We start from the raw sequence: 22,518 nt of genomic DNA, 5'->3' as shown, positions 1-22,518 counted from the left end.
ACATAAAGATTTTCAAATGGAGCTTTGTCACGTCTAGAAGTTTGGCCACAAATGATGTATTAAATTGTTTAAAAGAAAACTGGAAAGGTCCTACCTTTAGCCCAGGCTTTTCTCTCATAGATTTCCTCTACTGCATCTGAAATCTTCTTAATATTCTCTCTGATTTTTCTTTGGCATAAGTTGGAACCTTCTTTATAGGCTAAATGGTCTCGGGTGTAAGTCTTTTCTGTAATGGCCTCCACAACTTCCAGTCCATCATAGATTATTGGATCTATATTTCTTCTGAAAAAGTCGGCATAGTATTTGTAGGCAGCATTATTATTTCGGTGTTCATCTGTGTTTCTGTGCTCTGTGTAAGCCTCACTGGCCACCGAAACTGCATCCCCTTCTGCAGGCAACTTCTCTTCCCCGCTGAGCTCCGTTAATGTCACAGCTTCAGAAGCATCTGCCGTCATGTTTTCTGACCGGCTGAAATAGTTCTCTGAGCTCTGGATAAATCTGACTCCACAGAGGTCACACTGGGTTTGGTCAATATCTGCTTTTTTGAAGATCTCTGATAAAAATTCCTCTCCTTCCATTGCAACAGGCTCAGCTTTGGAGCAGGCCTTCCTTTTCCATTTCATGCACAGAGAAACGAAATGGAAGACCCGACGCAGCTGGCGTTGAGCAGACGCTTTCTGCTCTTGCTTCTGCTGCTTGCTGAGCGCAATGACTTCCAGGGGATCCTTCTGGTCCTCTAAGCAATGAACCCTTTCAAGTTCCTCTTCTAGCTCATCAGAGTACTCTGTCTTATCCAAAGAGGTCGTAAACCTGTCAAGGTTTACGGTTTCGTACAGGATGCCCCGTATGGGTGGATGCCCCTGAGTGTACGCCGAGTCCCACTTCCACCGGCAGTCAACCAAGTACTCTGCATCTCGCTCCGTCAGCAGCTCTTGCAGGCTTGCAGCGACTTCTCTTACATGTGTAGCATCACTCACTTGTTCCACAACCCTTAGCAATCTTTCAGGCACTTTAGAGGGAGAGTCTTTTCTCATTGATTTCAGCATCGCCTTGATTTCAGGAAAGTGGTGGCATAAAAGGGATCTATACTTAGAATTCTGCACCTGGTCAGCATTCAGTAACATCACTAAGCACAGCACTACAGTCCGCTCAGCCTCCCCTGAAGTTATGCAGTCAGGATCCTCAAAAGCATTCAGAAGGACATTGAACCTTTCATGAACTCCACACAAAACTTCTGCTAGATAACAGAGATGAAATCTGAAATTCTGTGCAGCTACATATGCGTCCTTTGGTCTGTACTCCTGTATAATAGAAAATGTGTCTCTAAGTTCTTTATTATGGTCCTTGCTTCTGAACAAAAACTCCCAGTAATGAATGAGAGCAATGTAACTCTTTGGAAAGCAGAGAGTAATGTTCTTGGAGAGACGCATCAGGACAGCACAACAGAGAATATACTGGAATTCCAACAACATCACCGCATTTCCTATGCTGGGAATCAGGTATCTTGTGCATTTCTTGACCAGGACATTCATAAAACGGAAAAAAAACCTTTTACAGTTTTCTGGGTTCTTACGAACATAGAATTGCTCAAGTGAATTTTCAAGAAGTCGAATGAAGCATAGGTGCGTCCTTCCTGCATTTTCGGCATTTTTGTCAGGTAGCAACATACCGTGTCTGCCCTCTATTCCTTTGGCATTTCCTCCTTGGCCTTTACTCTTTGAAGAGTTTTTTGCCTTTGACGAAGCAAAGTTTAGCTCTTTGTTATAATCATCCTCTTCTTTATAAAGAAGTTTCTCAAATTCTTCAGGATATCCCGAAGATAAGATGAAAGCTTGCATGGCACTTAGCCACAAGTCAGTTGATTCTCTTCTGGCTGCATTGTTTTCATTTTTAAACTTAAATGTGATGTACTCCTTCAACACAGCTCTACAGGGTTTGGAAATAACATTACTGAATTCCAGTATTTCCTTGCACGCCTTTGGGTTCTCAGACAGTATTCTCAAATGAAAATGATTAGGAAAAAACACTTCTAGGAGGGCTTTACATGATGCGTATTTGTCAGCAGTCAAAATGTCATCAAAACTTTTGCACTGACTCAGCAGCTCTTTAGGGAAAGTGCGTGTGGCTTCCAACAGCAGTCCGCTTATTGCAACCAGATGCATTTTACACTGAAATATTACCTTTGCTTCGTGGCGCAACAAGGGCTTATGGTAATCCTCACAGGTTTCATCTTCACAGTTCAAGCCAACAATGAACTTTCTACAAATATCAGGGTAATGCTTGTTCAGTAACTCATGGGTGATAGAGCACAACCTGCTTAACAAGTGCTGCTTCAAAGCTGATTTTACCTCCTCTGTGCTTACTGAGAAATCACCTTTTGTCTTCTTCTCTTTTAGACTTGACTTGTCTGACAAAAACTTGAGAATGGGTTCAGCTTCATTTTGAGACACCTGGCAATGATCACCTGTTGGGACAATCCCAAAATAGGCAAAGCATGACTTTACCATATCCTTCTCCGCGTTGGTGGCTGCTTTTTTCAAACCCCTAACCAGACTCAGAAGAGCCATTAAGCCACGCGTTGCCATAAACAGTATATTCTGGCTAGGAGCACTGCAGCGAGATAACACAAAGAGAGCTTCAACTGCACCAGCAGAATGGTTCAAAGATAGGAACTGACAGTATGCGTTGCTCAGCTTTGCGAAGTCTCCCTTCAGAGCTCCCTGCAAAAACACAGCCTCAGCAATGCCAGACTTCTGCTCAGTTTCTTCACAAAGTTCGAGGGCTTCTTTTAGGATGACCTCCATGTCCACCAGGTCCAGTTCTGAACAGCGAGTCACACCGGCGCGTGCTGCAGCAAGCAAACACGATGCACGAAACTCTTTTATAGCGGTGAGGTTGGCTGCTTCCAGAGCAAACCCGTGCTGTCTCATTAACTTTGCAGCTTCTTCCTCTCGACCTTCTCTTTTCAATAAGTCTGCTGTTTGGCGCAAGCATCCACGAGACTTCAGAAACTCAAGCTGATCCTCTATATCAACTTTTGAGAGGACTTGCATCATTTCCTCCGTTCTGTTCATACTCAGGTACTTTGCGGCTGCTTCCAAATACAGCTGATTTGCTGTACATGAGAGTTTGGCAACCATCTGTCCTTTTGTATTTAACATCTCTTCATATCTGAAATAATGGACACATTAATTTACTACCATAGATGGCTAACCTAAACCAAAATACACCGCATTTTTAAAAAGCCCCTAAAACACTGAACAAATAGCTGCGCCGAGAAGCCCTTCCTTCAAAAAGGCCAACTATTTCAAGTGATATGTCTGTCATGCGAAAAACAATCATCTCACCTTAAAAGATCTACAGAGAGCATTTAGTTACAACGTAAGGCTGACTGAAGCAAGATCATTCAAACTTCTTACACAAACGAGATCAAAAGGTTTACAGCATCAGTGAATCCTTCTCCATGCTGTCAAACCACTGCACAAATTATTTTAATCACATTTTGCCAGTGATCATCTTCTGCTTATTAAAGTAAGCCTCAGGATAGAATGGTTGTTCACATGAACAGAAGCCAGAATGAAATAAATGCGAATTTCAATGAATTCTCCACAGGCCAATATAGATACTATTCTGTAAAATCTACATAAACCAGTCAGTTTAGAGAACTCTTTCAATTCTGTCATACATACCTACATATACATTGCTGTTTATTGAGTGCCTGAGCAAAGTCCCTGGTTGCATCTTTCAAAACATGGCACTTTAAAACACCCAGTTATTAATTATTCTTGGCTGATGTGAAACGATTAAGATATCCCCTAAGCCAGTCTTGCAAAAGTATTGTCTCCTGCATGCTGAGTATGAGTAATTTTTTCCTGATGGGTGAGTAAATTATCATTAGCCTTTCATTATCATCTCTTTCATGATAAACGTGGGAGTACAGATTTTTGTACCTATGCTGATGAATTTGCATGAATGATTTGGGGAAACTGATTTAAAAAAATCGTTAGTTGGTAAGGAGACTTTAATGCTTGAGCTTTTTGAGCAAACTACCTCTACATACTAAACAAGCTTTAACCCCTTCAAAAAACAGTTGCCGTTATTAAAGGTACATCACAAAGTATTTCAGTGAAAGTGTGTAACTGCAGGCCTTGCTGGAATTTTAGTTGGTATATACATTCTTTAAAAGTCATCAACCAATTTAGGTGTAATGAAAGGTATTGCCAATACATGAACTGCTTATGCAAGAATGTGCTAATAAGGTCACGGGGATGGTGCCAGATGCAAAGTTCTGTGGAGAAGATACCAATAAAATCAGGTTATCAAGCACAGCGTGAGGCAGTTCTTAACTGCCCTGAGCCAGCACAGGGGAGATGGTATGGAAAAATTCATCGCAGAGACCGGGACCAACAATGTGTCAGAGAGGCAGCACAAGCTGCTTATTTAAATTACTATTCTTTGCTCTTAAGTTAGAGATTCTGAGAGACAAATAGTTCATTTGCCACGACGACTGCTGCATTATACACCATACATCTAATGATTATACTCCTACAGAAGTAGGTGACTAAGCAGCTAAATCCATCACTATTTCACTCTTAAAAGTATTTAATACTTCTATTAAATGTTTTTTGTCATATTTACCATAAGAATGTAGTTCAGAGGACTGGCTGAAAGAGAACTTGCATGACTGGAAAAAATTCCCAGGAAAATGAAGCTAGTCACTGCTCCAGCTGTGAACGCAATAGAATGCTTTCACCATGTTATTATTACCCAAGTGAGAATTCTGATAAAGTTAATTTAACTTCATACAAAACAAAGTCACCAGCCAAAACTCCTGTGAAAATGTTATGGTGAGCCAGCTGTATTATGTTGAATTTGGAAATGGAAAAGAGAATCATATTCCAATATCATCTTGGAAGAGATACCTTTCAACTGCCTTTGCTGCTTCTTCATAGAGTTCTTCCTGACAATACATTTTAATTGCCAGATCAAACTCCTCAATTTGCTCATAACATTCAGATGCTTCTTTGTAGCACTGGCTTTTCTGATAGTAAACTGCAGCATCTTTCATCTGCAACACAGAAGTCAGCAATGAAACTGAAGTGCTCTGAACAGTCAAAACTACATGAATAGAATAAATTTAGTAATTCCATAATGTAGGTGTCTCATAGAGAAACATACTTCAATAAAATGTAATTTAAGTATCTGAATGTAATCGAACATTTACTAAAGTAACCATCATTAAAACTGAACATCTCTTTAAAAAACCTTCAAAATGTGTGTCCAAAAAACTAGAATGTAAAATCAAAGGTATTATACAGGATTTTCAAAGTACTTTTTATTCACCCAGCTCTGCCTGTTGTTAAAAAACACAACACACCTTTCTGTTTACTTCCAAATTTCTCTGAATAAACAGGATTAAGCTAGAACAGCTATGGATGGGAACCTTTACCTTGTATCTTAAACTTTAAATATTTGGGAACAATTACTTTGCATTCTTTTAGTGGAAATGCACTGCAAATTAAAAATGTCAGATATCCTCATACACTTAGGAAATGATTAGTAGCACATTACATAACCCTTGCAGGCTTCAAGGTTCCATTTAGATAGCTGTCATCAGTGAAGCTTCAGTATCATCAGAGTACTGAATGCAGTAACAGCTAAGTTTCATTAAATCAGTCATTAATTAACTTTTGACTGGAAAGCAGAAATGATTGACAATGGCATTTGAGGAAACCCAAAGAAATAAACCTAGACTGCGTAACTGCACCATTGTGCTCTTCATTCCTGTTTTGGCTATTCCGTCACAAACGCTTCCTCTTGAACGGCCCAGCTTAAAGAGCTGTTTCAGTTCAGGTACTACCATGTCACAGAAAAATACTATTACCTTGTCAGTAACAGGAGGGAAAAAAAAAAAGAACTGTAGGATAAGGAAAGTGATAAGGAGAGGATAGTTTAGAGGATTTAATACCTTTCCTAACTTTTTACACAGTTCTGCACAAAGCCGGAACTCCTTTGATTGAAACAGACATTTTAGTGATAGTTTTGGTTCTCCACATTCCAAGTAAGTTTTAGCCAATGTCATATATTCCATCTGTTTTTCCCTGTAGAAAGTAAGGGAAAATTACCACTTATATACAAATTAAGTTTAGGATCACATGATCTGTCACTGAATCCAACCAATCATGACATGATTTGTTGCTCTTCATACGTAACCTGATGAGGTATTACCTCACAATTAGTTATATTTTGGCCTGACACTGTTCTGTCCAAAATTCTGTTCCAGAATCTAACTGCTCTGTCCGTAAAAAGCTTTTATTTTTTAATAAATTCTCAAACTAAAGTATACACGTGTGGTTTTGTGCTGCTTCTCTTTCCTAGCTTAGCTCGTTTCTCCTGCCTTTCTGTGGTTTAGCAGAAATTAACACCATTAAAGACAACAATCAAATTTGTTCTCAGCCTTTGCTCTGTATAACCAAACAAGCCCAGCCTTTCTGGTATCACTGCAGCATATCTATCTTCTTCCCAGACCTAGTCTGAATCCATCATTCTTGAGCCTGGAGGATCAGAACTGTACAGAGCATTTCAAATTATAGAGCACACAGGAATCTTACTTATGTTTTGTACACAAGCATTAATACCTCTACTGAAAAAAAATACGTCACTTTCACAGCTTCATTATTACATACATTCTGCCAACTTAACATATCCTAATATTCTCATTTTTTTCTCCTCAAATTTTATCCAGTTGACAAGCACCCCAGCTTACAGCCAACTGAAAAAAAGCTTTTTCAGTCCCATCAACAAATTCTCTATGATCACAAAATTTTGTAAGTATCCTTATACTTCTAGCCAGGGCCACTACCATAAAACAGGTAATTAAAAAAGGTAAAACCTTGATTATCTCAAGTAATAACATTTCTCCAGACGTTCCCCCTTCTCCCTTCAGTGCTGGCTTCCTTTGCTGTAGTCATTCCCTACCCACCCCGATACCACTCCTCGTTTTCAGCCTTCCCAGCAAGAACAGCAGTTAATTCTCTTCGGTCTAGAGTCCTCCCCATGAAGTTTTTTCCTGTCTTTCTTGAGACGAGTTCCAAACAGTTTTTCAGCCTCCTCATGGAACTGCAAACTTTCTCCCCCATCAAACCCTTGAGCTATTTTGCCCAGCTGACAGCACAAACTGAATGATTCATCTCAAAATCTGTCCCTTTTAGACTGCCCTTTGGTTCAGACCTAGTTCTGCTTGTTCAGTTTACATTGACTTTACCACTAATTTTACCTCCAAGTTCACTTTTTGTTAGCAGCTTTTCTTCCCCAATGTACACCACCACTCCTTCTTTGTTAAGTGAATACGCAGTGGGATTAACTGCATTTGAGCACTGCTGATGGCATATCCTCTTCTATCTACATTTAAGAATAGAGAGCCTCTTGAGGTAATGCAAAGTCTGTTGCTTTTCTCTCCCATAACCAGTAAGCCCTGGCAAGGGCCCCATTTGGGCTGGACAGCCTATGGTGTACAACCACTTTCACTGCTGCCCAAAGGGAGCAGTGCCCCCGATCCTGCTGGAGCTGTGCTAGACTTTCCCATTTCTTAAATCTCTTTTGCCATCCACAGACAAAGATGTGAAGACACCTTGTTCTTCGATGTCTCCAGTCCGGTCCCACAACGGCGGTGGGAATCTCCCCCTGCACACACCCATGAGGTCTGGCACCGCACAACGACCCTCGCTTATCGGCGCTTACGCTTACCTGGGGCTGCTTTTCTTTGAGTGCACTTTGAGAACAGCATCATGTGCCAGGGCCAGTTTTGACTTCTCGGCTGCTCCTCCCTTTTGGTAACATTTGGCTGCCACCTGGGGTGAAACCATACACAGCATTCACACACGTGCATCCTGCCCGTGGCTTATCACATAAAAGTAGTACTTAATTTTACAGTCACTGTAATGGAAAACAGAAAGACTGGCAGGGGGCCTGGAAGAAGGAAAAGGCAAAACATTGCAGTATATTCTTAGGACAAAAAGAAAAGCTTTGAAGTCAGTCCACATGTGACTATCAGAATTGTAATTACAACGTTTGCATGGAAGTAGTGAAAGCAAAATTCCTGGTAGGCTGCATGCAATTTGAACGATGGCCTAAACCATTAATTGGTAAGTCAATGGGCATCTACCACATAAATTCTATTAATAAAAGTTAGGAAAACCAATGTGTGCAAAGTTAAATTGAAAAGCATGGAACACCTATTCATGCTTTTACCATACCAGGCCCTTTCTGTGATAAGCTAAAGGGAAACAGTGTGAGTTACCATGCTCCTAGCCAGGTTTGCTTCTTTATCACCTTGCTCATCCTGCAACACCATTATTTCTTTATTCTATCCATTAATTCAGTATTTGCTTCCATTTGGAAATTGCACACTGCAAGTCATTCTTAGAATGGCCAAATTCACCAGGTAATTTCTTCTTAATATAGCAATGATAAGTAAAGATCACGGTCATAAAGAAAACAAAGAACAAATAATACAGCTAATACATTTCAAGATGAAATTTTTTCAGCTGTGTGTTTTTTATCTCAACACTTTCCTGTCCATTTAGGAAATTGCCTTTGTTTTTCAAGGGGAGATAAAGACTGTTTGTATAGTGGCAGCTGATTATTTTTGATTTTTGCCTTGTTATAAATATCTATTTTCCATACAAAAAATATGTATGTTCCTGTCAGCAAAAATGGAACCTTTTCCTTCTGCCATGATCAAAGAAAATAACAAAAAATTTTATCTCATAGAATATCTTAAGTTGGAAGCGATCCATAAGGATCACTGGGTCCAACTCCCTGCTCCTTACAGGACTACCTAAAACTAAACCATATGACTAAGAGCGTCGTCCAGACGCTCCTTGAACTCTGACAGGCTTGGTGCTGTGACCACTCCCCTGAGGAGCTTCTTCCAGTGACTGACCCTCTTGGAGAAAAACCTTTTGCTAATATTCAGTCTGAACTTCCCCTGATGCAGCTTCATTCCATTTCCGCGTGTCCTGTCGCGGGTCACCAGCAAGAGGAGATCAGCACCTCCCTCTGTGCTGACCCCCTTGAGGAAGCCGTAGGCTGTGGTGCGGTCACGCCTCAGCCTTCTCTTCTCCAAGCTGAACAAGTCAAGTGACCTCAGATGCTCCTCATAACTCTTGCCCCCGAGACCTTTTACCATCTTGGTCACCCTCCTCTGGACACACTCTAATAGTCTGATGTCCTTCTTATAGTGAGGCACCCAGATCTGCACACATTACTCGAAGTGGGGCCACACCAGTGCAATGCAGAGTGGGACAATCACCTCTCCCTGGACCCGCTACCTACGCTGTGCTTGATGCACCCCAGGACACGGTTGGCCCTTTTGCTGCCAGGGCACACTGTTGATGCATATTCAGCTTGCCGTCAACCCAAATCCCCAGATCTCTTTCTGCAGGGCTGTTCTCCAGTCTCTCATCCCCCAGCTTGTACGTATAACCAGGACTACCCCGTCCCAGGTGCAGAATCCAGTACTTGCTCTTGCTAAATTTCATATCATTGGTGACTGCCCAGCTCTCTGTCCTATCCCGAACTTCCTGTAAGGGATCTCTACCTTTGAGGGAGCACACAGCTCCTCTTAGTTTAGTATCGCTGGCAAACTTACTAATGTGCATTCAACTCCTGCATCCACTTCATTTATAAAAACATTCAAGAGCGCTGGCCCTAACATTGAGGCCTGGGGAACCCCACTGGTGACTGGCTGCCAGCCTGATATAACCCAATTTACTGCAACTCTTTGAGCCTGACCCCTGAGCCAACTGCTCACCCAACATTTTATGGACTTGTCTAGCTGTGTGCCAGATATCTTGTCCAGAAGGATACTGCAACAGAGAGTATCAAAAACTTTGCTAAAATCCAAACCAAACACATCTACTGGCTTCCCTTGGTCAACTGTATCGGTGACCTCATAATAAAAGGAAATTAAGTTGGTTAAGTAGGACTTTTCCCTCATGAACCTGTGCTGGCTATGAGCAGTGACTGTGCTGTCTCTCAGTTTCAACAGCTCCCAGAATGACCTTCTCCATAATTTTACCAGGCACTGAAGTAAGATTGACAGGCCTGTAATTACCAAGGTCTTCCTTCTTACCCATGCCTGGAGAGGGACTTTTCACAAGGGTGTGTAGTGATAGGACATGGGGGAATGGCTCTAAACTAAAGGAGGGCAGATTTAGATTAGATATTAGGAGGAAATTCTTCACCATGAGGGTGGTGAAACAGTGGGACAGGTTTCCCAGAGAAGCTGTGGATGCCCCCTCCCTGGAGGTTTGGCCACGCAAATTTTCTCACTACAGTGGCAAACAGCTTCTCTGTAGTCCTCCCGTGTCACCTGTCCTTGCTTCCAACATCCACAGACTTGCCTTTTCTGCTCAAGTTCTAGAAGAAGATACCTGTTCAGCGAAGCCAGCACTGTGCCCCACTGGTTTGACTTCCAACACTTTGGAACTGCCTGCTCCTGTGCTCTTAAGAGATGACTCTGGAAAAGTGACCAGTATTCACAGACCCCAAGATGTTCAAAAGCAGATTCCCAGGGGATCTTACTAACTAGCTTCGTCAGCAGCCCAAAGTCTGCTCGTCCCACTGCCAGGGTCGAAGTTTTGCTAGCAGTTTTTCTCATATTGCCAATGATTTGAAGCTCAATTACTTCATGGTCACTGTGATGAATACAGTCACCAATCACCACTTCGCCCACAAGTCCCTCTCTGTTTACAAATAACAATCTAGGAGGGCACCTTTCCTAGTCAGCTCCCTTAGTACCTGAACCAAGAAGCTGACTTCAACGTGCTCCAGAAATTTCCTGAACCTGTTTGTGTCCACTGTATGGTATTCACAGTTGATGTCTGGGCAATTAAAATCACCCATAAGGACAAGGGCAGTTGATCTAGAGGTATCCCTTAACTCCTTCTAAAATAATTAATTGGTGTTGTCATCCCGTCTGGGTTTTGTTTCCATTCCGTTAACTGTCATCCCATATATGGACTGTATTAACTATCAATTTAGGAAATGAAAGACTGTAAAACCTCTGTGTTTTTCGAATAGTAAGGGAATGAAACCATCATTTTGCTACTTTTCCTGCCATTTGCTTAGTGCTCCCTTGGTTCTTACATGCTGTTCCTTACTGTGTGTTTTGTATCCATCCCTAATTACTGTCAAAGAAAACATAATAGGGCTCTGAGATCATCACCCAAATCAATATACTTCCAAGAAACGTTTTCGTTTTCCCACAGTAATGTGTAATGATATTGCCAAGCATGAGGTTTAGATTCACAAATTCCAGTCAATTCCAAATTGCTAATAATTGTTCTTTTCAACTGTCTTTCATTTGTGCACATTAAAATGTTTTTCCCTCATTGGACTGAAAATTTCTCAGTAGTGAATTAAAGACTAGAGACAACAGGCTTCATTTCCCTGCTTACTTCTTGCAAGGCGTTTACAAGCAGTTTGTAGACTCCTACACAACTATAAACCACAAAGATACACTGCTACAGAGATATTGAAGGCTTACAGACAATTTTATAGATGCAAAGAAAAAAAAAAATAGAAAAGAATCCTTATTTCAGATAAACATCTGCTCCTACCTCCCAGAACTGATGTTTAGCGTAGTAGTCTCCCTGTGCAATCCATTCTTCTGGAGTTGAAGTTTTAGCAAACATGCTGTCGTCTAAGTCTAGAAGGTCAGGGGTAATCATTTTATGTTAGAATGGATAAACCACAGACACCACTTATTACCAAAACTAAGCATTAACATCCCATAATGTTTCAAATTCTTTATGATTTGTGCTCACACCAGGAAGGGCAACTATGAGTTAAATCCGTTTTAACCCCCTCAATCAGCACTGAAAATCAACAAGATGGGTTTGGTTTTGAAAGACCTTTAAAAATTACGCTTGTTTTTGGACAGAATATTGAGTAAATCCACTGTCCTTATAGAAACCAAATTCTTTCATATTAGAAATCTCTTTAGTTGAGATGGTTTTCCATGAACAGCCTTCATCGCTGTGCAGGAATAGTGATACCAATGAATTAGCAATGAAGTTATGTGTTAACATATACAACTGATCTTTAGAGCCAGCAGAAACGAGGCCCACTGAAATCAGTTGAAATTTGCAAGGGTAGTTATCAATCCATAGTGTCAGACAGACCAAGGAATTTAACTTTCTTTATTACACAGTCTAAAAGCAAGAAAGCACAAGTAGACTGTCCTGTCTGACAGTCTTTTAAGAAAGTTTTAGGATAACTTTACCTTTCTTTTCATCTGCTTTGACAACCTGAACAAAATCTCTTTTGATGAAATATTTAAAAGCTGGAGCCCGTTTATCACTGTCTTCATCGAAGATCCAAAGATTGACCCTGGCTCTTGTAATGGCAGTGTACAATTGCTTTAGTTCTCCATTCAGCATCTGAAGCAGAACCAAAAAAATAAAAAAGCAACACACCAAAATAAAATAAAATAAATGAAATGCCAGATGAGCTAAATTGTTAGAAAGAAATATATGTCGCAGTTGTAAGAAGACAGTGAATATACACACAACGAATAAAAAAAAAAAGTACCTTAAGTATCTTTAAGCTAGTCTAAATATTAAATATGCGATTTTTCAATTACACAAGCCATTGTCCAGCTAATTTGCGTGCAACTACTGCTGCAAGTCTAGCAGCTGCAGGTGTGACAGTCCATTTTCCTTCTAATCACTTCTTCATTCTTAATTCTTAATTTTTTACCATACAATCCTGAAAATATCTGACTCACTAGATTCTATGAAGTCTCCTTAAGGTAGTGACACTGATCTGAAATCAGACTAAAGTAATAATAAATATTGACAACCTGATCTGCTATTGGCTTTAAGAACAGCTGTTCCATATATATACCTAGAAGTCTATTACACATACTTCTTGTTCTCTTATCAAATTACGTTCACAAAAAAACTCTTACCTTTCAAAATCGAGATTATACTATACAAATGTGAACAGCTACCAAGAAGATAAAGCAAGCTCGATAAACATGGAACTACAGGATGAAAGTATGTCTTGAAGAAATTTCCCTCCTTCTAAGATTTAAGAATTCAGCCCTTCTATTCCCATCATTATGAAAAACTCACCTTGTACATTTCTACATTAAAAGGAGTTCTTTTCTGCACACCAGTAGCATCCTCTAAAGGCATTTCTATTAGCAATTTGCTTCCTGCTTGCACATCTGAATCAGGAGTATAAGAAGAAATGATCTTCCATTCTTTACTAGCCTAAAATGTCAAGAGAATGAGGTTTACTTGTATGCTGCAATCACTGCTGCTCACACATGCAAAAGGTAAGGTCATATGTTGTGATTGACCAACACACCCCCACAACTGAAGAGGGCTCAGAGATGGGTGGGAAAATAATACGATTTAGAGAAGAATGTAAAGAACAACCACCAATTTTCATCAAGAAAGATGAACTGGATCTCAGTACAAGTGGTACTGGAATACTGGAAGGTAACGTTTCTTTGAGGTGCACAGCTGCACCAGGGAGTCATCAGGTTGAATAAACAACTTTCCCTGAAATAGCTAGTAGAAAGTAATGTCTTCCTGTGCTGGCCAGACCAACATGGGGAAATGAGAACATGGCTCAGCCCACAGTGTGTAAAAACTGAGCAAGAAACAAAAAAAACCTGGAGCAATGCAACCAGCTTGAGCTGGCTTCAAGCTACATCTTACTTCCTGGGGACTGGGGATGCGCAGCACCATGATGGTGGAGCATATAGGGAATGCTAATAGGGATCACGTCTGTATCGTGATTCTGCTGTATATTGCCACTGTTACATTATGCTTGTCTTGTGATTTCAGGATGCTGCTGTATAACTCTTCTAAATTCAAATCATATGCAACGCCTAATATACCAAATAAGTAAATTTGATATTAAACCTGAAAACCTCCTCAGGTGGACTACATATCTGCAGCTAAACTTGAAGATACCCCCCTACAATGGATGGCCTACCTATGAGTAGAAGGAAGAAATCAGGTTACCCTCACTATGGATGAGGCTCAAGGTTTAGTCCCAGGGCTGGGGATTCTCCTACAAACCCCAATACCCCAACAGGGAGACTCACTGTGGGTGTGTGCTCACTGCTGGGCCAGGCAGCTCCCTGCCAGCTCGGGGCAGGGTGAAAGGTAAATGTTGGTGGGATAACGTTTGCGAGTTGCAATCTGTCATGCTAATATCTGCTATGTAAGACATGCTGGCTAAATCCTAGCCCGTAGGTCAGGATGGGCAACCACCAAGTCTTCTTGACACTACAAGACTGACAAGCTCATTGAGTTGTAGACCAGCTGGCCCACAACTCACCAACCTCCTCATCACTGTAGCACCAAGGAGACTTGGAGCAAGGAGGATTCAGACAAAAAGAGGCAAGTGGTTGCTGTCCTTTGGTCGGTGCACCGATGAGGCAGTTCTGTGAAAAGGGACCAGATTGTTCACCTTGGCAGGAAAAGGCAGTGGATTAACAAGAGGGAAATCATCTTTGGCATGCAAGTCATCACCAGTGCTCGCGTAAACCATGACGTGGTGGATCCCATGGACAAAACCAAGGGGTCGAAGCCATGAAGGTGGACCCCTCGGTATCCCGTACAGGCATATATTCTCAGCCTCACAGTGCCCAGGCAAGAGGGCTGGTCATTCACACAATGAATGTTATTAAGCTCACTGTGCAACACCAGTAATGGCTAGAGCTGGTCTGAGCCAGCGTGTGGAATGGCACCTGCCAACACATCTCCTTGGAAGAAGGCTCAGACATGAGCAAAAAACCACTCGTAGGAAATATCTAAAATAGCCTCGTCAGAGAACATTGGACTCTGACACGGGGACAGGTGAGAAATGTCTACAAACGTGCACAGACATGCTTCAATAAATGTTAAGCGTGGTTGCAGATTGGTGTTGTGTACTCTCACGCCATGTAACAAATGACAGCTTCTAATCACACCTTTCTGCAGGTTCCTGATCCCCCACAAGACTAACAACACAGAAAATCATAAGTGTATTTTAATTGTGTTCACTTCTTCCCTTTTTACTATTTACTCGAAATCTGATTACATAGTGCCAAGTTTCTGGCACAAAAGGACAAATACTCATAACAAGGCTGAAACAGCTTTTTTTAATATATATGGTTCAGAACTTTAACCAACCTGATACAGGTTAACTGTCCTTCTATTGGGAAAAATGTAAGAAATTTTTCTTGCAAAATGTATTTTGAGGTTACGATTGCACTAAATCATCAGTCAAAACATTCCTAAGCCTGTCATGGATTATAAAATGACACCCAGCTAACGGTCTCAGTTTGGTCAACAGCCTGCTGCACTTTGGGTGTTTGGGTTTGTTTCCTTTCAGATTCTTCATTCAAATCTGCTTCTTGAAACAAGACTTCTTTCAAATTTCGTTTTCAAGCCCAATAAAAAGAAAACCCAACAAACTACAAACAGCACGCAGACATATTTGCTGTGTTTACAACGGTTCACGGATCCAGTTTTTTAAAACTAGAAAACTTCAGGGTGAGCTTCTTTCTTGCCTGGTTGTTTAACTGCTCAAATCAATTCAATTACGACTTGCAGGAAAACAGACAAATTATATGAAAATAGTTCTCTGACACAGATTAGTCTAAGTTCAAATGCTCTGCACAACTCAAATCTGTTAAACTGATTCCGCTAAATTCTGATAAACGGTTCATTGAGTTTCTGAGGACAACTTGCATCATCAAAACCAAATCAACTTCAAGACATCTACCATGGCAGCTAGTATCATACTGTGCCCAAATCTCAGCAAGCAAGATACAAGGTGATTTACCTCAAGCTCCTTCCTTCTGCCCTCATCACATAATGTTCGCTAACTTCTACAAAGAGTCACCAGAAAGCTGCCCTCAGTCTTCCTTTCTACACCTGTGGTTTTCACCTGCTGAAAACCACATCCGAGATGCTGTTTTGAGGGCTAGAGGCAGGGGGCATCTGCAACAGAGATGTTCATGCTGGGTGTTTAATTGCAGCGCAGCTCAGCTGTGGGCATTCTCGAGTCTCTGCAGGCATGTTCAGTAAGGATGCTGCCCACTGCCTGGCTGGGGGCTCACCCATGCTCCAGCAACAACAGCGAGGCTGCTGTGGTCCACAGCTCTTTGCAAGAAGCCTGGAGAACCGCACCGCTGCCAGGCCTGGAGTTACAGGAAACCCAGGAGAGACAGGGTCTGAGCTCGCCGGTGAACCACAAAGGTGGGAAAGGGAGTACGTAAAAAACACAAAACACAACACCTCCAGGAAAGAAAGCCGTCGTTATCCAAGGCCATTCTATGGGTGATCGTCTCCACTATAGACTGTGAGGCCTTCTGAAGTTTCCTGACAACTCCTGAGCTAGAGCAGAATGAGACTTCTGGAGCTAAGCTGTGGATGGCTCCAAAGCATGCTCCTCCTGCCCACTCCAGCACATAAACACACTATTTCATTCTAAACATAATTGTTTTACCAAGCTTTTAATAAAAAAAAAAAAAAAAAAAATCATTCTGTTTCATATTGTCTGGGGCTGAGAAATTATTTCCAGTCCACGAGTTAGCACACCAAAATAATTGCACTGTGAACAGAGTGGTGATGCAGAGCAGGGGGTCTGAGCTGCTTTTTTTGGGACCCAGAACCCCAGTATAAGGTAAAGAGTACGAGAGGGCGACGGAATGTCCCTCCACCAACTGCTCTGACCTGAACAGCAGCCAGGAGGGACATGCTGTAAGCTAGTGGAGCAGTCTTGGTATGCAGCAGAAACGTGCGTGTGAACCCCAAGGCTCCCCCTTAAACTGCAACAGCCAGCCTGAAGAAAAATGCAACACTAAGGGAAGACAGTCTCGACTCATAAACCTATTAGCCCGGTTTTCTACCATGATGAAACCACACGTCTTCAGAGGAAACAGCGTATTGCTTCCCCAGCTGGAAACCAATTAGATCACATGTAAAATCAAGACTTAAGAAAAAAATGCAGAAAAGGGGTAAGAATTAGATACCTCTGAGTCTGTGAAAAAGTTGTAAAGGAGTACATCATCAAACTCCAAGCCCTTTGCTTCATACACTGTCAGTACAAGTGCTAAACTGAGTTCCTCTGGTATCTTCTCCTTTGCAGTTTCATTTGCCACTAACACCACCTGTCATAAAACACATTAATAAAAAAAAAATACTAAGAAGAAAAAAGTAACAGCTGCACAGAGAAAGCATAAAAACATGTCAAGCATGTCACATCAATGCCTTCTCAAAACCAGACAACATTTAACACAGACATTCCAGCACACTCCGCAAAAAAGATCAAGACTGCCACTAGCAGACTGACAAAGGCGTGGTACGTGTAGACAGCCGTAGATCTGGTGTAAGAAAAATTGGAGTTAGAAAGAAACGGGACAGGCAACACCTCTTGCAAAAAAAGAACAGAAAGAGCCAGACGTGTATTGAGAAGAAACAGAAACCAACACAATAAAGGCTTCTAAGTTTAAAAAGAATAATTTACCTGTGAGACGCCAGGGCTTAAAAAAGAAAGTTGTGGACAGTCCATACAAAATGATGATTTTGCAACAGAGCTGGAAGAATCTGCAAAAAGCCGTATACCTAAAAAAAGCAAACCTGATGTGCTCCAAATTCAATGGGTTGTGTTTTCCTTTTGTTGCCCCTCAGCAGAATTGCTAGGTCACTAACACTGCAGGACTCCAAGACCGTAGGTTTTGGTCCATCAAAGAGACCACAGTCCTTTGGAAGCCGGTCGAAAGATTCTGGGAAATAATGCTGAAGCAAATCAACCACTCCAGATGCTAAACGGAGAATACCTGTAATAAACAGAATAGAGATTTTAAACTTCAGTCTGACTGTCTCATATGTTCTCACAAACACACTTTTAAAGGTTTTTTTTAGAATTTTGTAATTACGAAATATCACGACAGAAACCACCAGTCAGAGAAGTGAAAAGCTGTAAGGTCCACTTTTTGTTTCTGTCGTTTTGAGTGGACCTCATTCTTGGGCCTGTAAAGATCAGAATGCATGCTACTGAGGCTTAGCAGTGTCCTCACAGCACGAAGGTCCTAAATAAGAAAAAAATAAGAAAAGCAGAAGTAGCACACCAACGCTGCAAAGTCTAGCAATTTGGGGATGCGACAACAGAAATGAGTATGAATATTTATTAAGTTTGCCTTCAAACAAATACGGTCAAAACATGCAGAAAGCATGAGTTTTCAAAAAATGACAATTAAAAAAAAAAGTTCACTCTGGGTTTTCTAGTTGAGATGTCAAAATACTGAATTTGCATGTCAGAAGCAGCTCACCATCTATGTGATCCCTTAAAAAAACAGGCTGATTAAAATGCTTTGAATTAGCCAGCAGAAAGCTTCAATCATCACTGACATCCGAAGCTCACAGGCTCAAACGATAAATAAATTTGTTACTCTACCTGAATGGGACCTGTAGTTCTGGTACAGCTGATATATCCTTTTTGGTTTTCTAACACGCTGCTTCTTGTTCATGGAGTTCTTGCTTGCGTAATGAAACAGTGACCTCAGATCACTAAAACGAAAAGCAACTCCTTTCATTATGCTCTGGGCAGTGTCACCAGTTAGAAACATGGCATTAGGGTCATTGATGCATTTCATTAACAGCGCTAGCTCAGCTTGGGTGAAGTCCTGTATCTCGTCACCATAAAACTCATGGATGGACCATGGCAGCTCCCGGAGCTTTGAGAGCCTTTGAGACAAATTATACAGCAAATCTTCTTCATCAAAGTAACCTCTCTGTGATCGTATCTGCTGATAAAGACAAAAGAGGTGGTAGATTTCACTCCTGTCTTCTGTGAAGTTTGGTGATCTCTTCCGGCCTAGCTTTTTGTACTGCTCCTCAGTCAGTTTACCCCCAGAGCAACGGAGTGCCTCAAAAGAGCCTTTCAGAAATGATTTTATTTCCTTCCAAACCAGTGCTGGATTGTACAAGCTTTTACCTTTTATCATTTTTGGCCATATGTCATTTGCAAACACACTGTAAGTCACAAAAGTTCGAGGATCACTTTCCCTAGAGTATGCATCTGCAGCTCCTTCATCATCACCACGTTCTGCTTCAACATTACCTTCTTCATCCTCGTCTTGCCAATTCGGTATCACCAAGTCTTCCTGAGGACTCCAACCAACGATGATTCTTTTAAGACTTCCATCTTCATTTCTTGGAAAAAATGGGTCAGGCATGGATGCATCCAGTAACAGCAACAACTGCTTGGAGGTGACAAACAGTGGAAAATTTTCATCTTTAATGTCCTGAAGCTTGTGAACATTTGGCTCCAGAGGCTTGAAGTGACTGCTTACTTTGGAAGACTTGCTAAGTTCAATGAAATTCTTCTGAACTTCTTGGCACAAGACAGGATTTTTTGTCACAAAGATCTGGTGCAGGTGCTCCAGCCTGTTGGATGCTTCTGCGCTATGCATTTGGTCTTCTTCATGGTCATCACATGAATTCATTTCCGCACCAGCTGCGCCCACAGGAAACTTTTCATCCTCGCTGTCCTGGTCTTGCTCATCACTCACCTGCTCCTCACTCGAATCATCACTGTCCTGTTTTAGTTCACCCTCTTCCTTTTCTAACCACGCTTTTTCAACCTCACTGCACTGTCTCTGCTGCCATGTTTGTCTCTCCAGCAGAGGACCATTTGCCAAGATGGACTTTTCCCAGTATGAATAGAATTTCTTCCAAAGCCTATACAAGCAGCAAGTCGTCTTCCCTGTCCCACTTCGCCCAATTAAAATGATTGGTTCCATGGGCTTTGGATTGAGATCAATTACTGCGTACTCCAACTCCCCAACTCGGAAGGGGTATTCAACAGAAGAATGTACATCATTTATAATGTTAAGCGCCATGTTAGTACTGAAGCTGTGAAATTTCATTATATTGTATTCCAATTCTGCTGCACTAGCTGGAGGGAAATACTCAGGTATAGTAAGTTCTTTTGATTTTTCTGCCTCTAGGTCTTCAACATAACAACGTGGAACACGCTTCTGTGTTGTCACGTTGTGGTTCTGATGTCCTTCATTTATGCCCTTGAGCTTTTTCCTCAGGATGCAGGATAAACCACGATTGTAGGAAATACATATGTTATCTAAGACACGGTTCAGCTTGCAGTGGTCGAGAACAATGGCCCAAATTCTGATTATTTCTGTGTAAACTCTACCTGATTTTTCTGGATGACTTTTTGTCTGTTCTGTCTCCATAATCTTTTCTGCACTCTCGCTGCAACGAGGAGAAAAGTCAATTGCAAGTTCCCATAGCATTCTTGCACCCTTGCCCAACTTGGCTTCGTACAGCTGGATATCAGCTTTCAAGTGTTTCAGTGGCTTCTGAAGGCCCCTAGTCCATTCCCCATTGCCAAGCTGCTTAATTGTCATTATAGTTTTAGTTTTCAGATAATGAGGCACAGCTTTGCTGCCCAACGTCTTCAGCGTTTCAGGAGTGCACTCTATTTCCCAGGTCATGTTATCAAACTCCTGCACGTATGCCTCAATATCCAGGATCTTCCCCTTCTCTTCCTCTGGTTCTTCTTTCTCTCCACTAGGAAGGGCCATACTAAGTTCCCCTGCTCCCTTGTTTTTCTCCCAGTCATCCCCTTTTCCTTCAGGATAAGCTATGCTTCCACAGGGTTGTGAGGGCTCATTTCTTCCCTCTTCCAAATTAGTCTGGGCAGAAGATGGCTTTTGTACCAGAGGATGATCCTTTCTCAGGGCGTCACCCAGTTTCAATTGCTGTATTAAGGCTGTGATTGCCTGCACTAGACTTTCCTGCAGCGTTAAGGGGCTATTTATTCTTTCTGTTTCCTGCTTTGCCAACTGATCTTTTTTTGTCTTTACAGAACACGGGGTTTTTAAATCACTATGCGCTGCATTGCCAGATGGCACCTTTAATGAAGACCCAGATGAAGAACGCCCTGAGCTCTTTGGCTGTGAAATCTCAGGGGCTGGAATGGGCTTCGACGTTTTAACCGACTGCCCTGCTATATCCTGCCGGTACTTCTTCTTCTCCAGTGCAGCATTATTCCAAGCAAGTAGCAGTGGGTCATTTTTTTTAATTCTGTGCCTCACATCTCTTCCTAATTTGTTTTTTATATTAAAGTTGACGTCAAATTTTGCCAATGACTCCATTATTCTCTTAGCCTGTTTTGAAAATCCTCTCTGAAAAATAATATGCATCACTGTATTTCCATTCTCATCTTGTATATTTGGATTGAGGTATGGAAAGTCAGCAGGTCTTGAAGCAAAGAGATCAAGTAGATAGTTCAGGATGTTTAAACCAGTGCCATCTGAAAGCAAAAGAACAAATAAAAAAAAAAATCACTTGCTTTACAAAGCAGCTTTGCAGACCAACAATTTTGAATACTTTTTTTCTACAGCTATTAAATGAAAATTAATTTGCTTTCCAAACAAAAAAAAATTTCTACATTTCATCTTAGTAAAACAGGGTTATTTGAAATGGCTCAGAAGGGAGCTTTTCTAATGTGCAGCAAAAACAATGCAACAGCAGCAAAGCTTTAAAAATCCTTAGTGCTACAATTGTTCCTGTAGCATCAGTCAGTTTCATTCCTTTTTAACCTCTGGCTGCAGACAGATTTGTTCATATTCCAACATCAGCCCTGACTGACACCCAAGGTAGGCTGGTGACTGGTCACCTGGACAAACAGCAGCTCTGGGTAGCACCCTGGGATCATTTCGTTCATTTTAATATGCCACCAAGAGGTAATCTGCTGCAGATAACTTTGGTTTACCAAAATAACCTGTGCCAAATCCCTACTGTTTTCTGATGTCTGAGATCCCTGGAGCAATTTCCTACAAAATAAGATCAGTCCAATGCCTCCCTGGGAAAAAAACAAAAAGAGAAGAGATATTCTACAGCTTTCGAGATTTAATCCAGACAATATATGTCATCCAAACCAGACAATATATGTAAAACATTTCTTTTCTAACTGTAAAATAATGACACACCAAAATCATAGTAAAGAAATTCCACCTGAAAAACTTTACCCAGTGAAAAATACTTCAGAGAAGATATTGTTACTGCACTTCTTAATCTTTTGACTTAAAATTTACAACTGGCAGTATCTATGCTTTCAATCACTCTAAAGCTATTAAATGAAATGTGTGTGCTTTAAAAATTAATAAACTCAGTATTTTTTATTATTTTAATCCTTCACCTCGAAAATGTTGGGGTTTTTTAAATTTAAAATCAAACCTGATGCTGGGTCTTCATTTGGCAGTTATCTAAATTGCTTACATTTTTATGTAAACCCTACAGTCCCCTCCTACTCCACCTCCGAAACAAACTTTGCTTGATTCACAACTAAAGAAAGACAGGGAAACAGATTTCAGATGACACCCACTGTCCTTCAAAGTCCGGTGCCGTTGCTCTGTCATCACCTTTGTTTCTTCCTAGAATCCTCCCCATTTACTTCATTCCCACCTAGTACACATTT

General features: G+C 41.2%; 1 protein-coding gene across 5 annotated transcripts in view; it reads right to left on the bottom strand.

Annotated features, from left to right (window-relative positions):
• Positions 1-22,518, bottom strand: part of TRANK1 (tetratricopeptide repeat and ankyrin repeat containing 1) — a 54,701-nt gene that overhangs the window by 3,645 nt on the left and 28,538 nt on the right. For all 5 annotated transcript variants that reach the window (XM_075418697.1, XM_075418700.1, XM_075418698.1 and 2 more), the window contains 10 exons: positions 18,472-21,351; positions 17,655-17,854; positions 17,048-17,185; positions 13,143-13,283; positions 12,290-12,446; positions 11,625-11,713; positions 7,747-7,850; positions 5,969-6,101; positions 4,923-5,068; positions 95-3,171 (listed from right to left, as the gene is read on the bottom strand). In XM_075418697.1, the coding sequence (XP_075274812.1) occupies positions 95-3,171; positions 4,923-5,068; positions 5,969-6,101; positions 7,747-7,850; positions 11,625-11,713; positions 12,290-12,446; positions 13,143-13,283; positions 17,048-17,185; positions 17,655-17,854; positions 18,472-21,351 (7,065 nt within the window). The remainder of the gene's footprint in view (positions 1-94; positions 3,172-4,922; positions 5,069-5,968; positions 6,102-7,746; positions 7,851-11,624; positions 11,714-12,289; positions 12,447-13,142; positions 13,284-17,047; positions 17,186-17,654; positions 17,855-18,471; positions 21,352-22,518) is intronic.

The sequence above is a fragment of the Opisthocomus hoazin genome, chromosome 4 (assembly GCF_030867145.1).
Source record: "Opisthocomus hoazin isolate bOpiHoa1 chromosome 4, bOpiHoa1.hap1, whole genome shotgun sequence".
Lineage (NCBI taxonomy): Eukaryota > Metazoa > Chordata > Aves > Opisthocomiformes > Opisthocomidae > Opisthocomus > Opisthocomus hoazin.
This window is presented reverse-complemented; position numbering and strand designations above follow the sequence as displayed.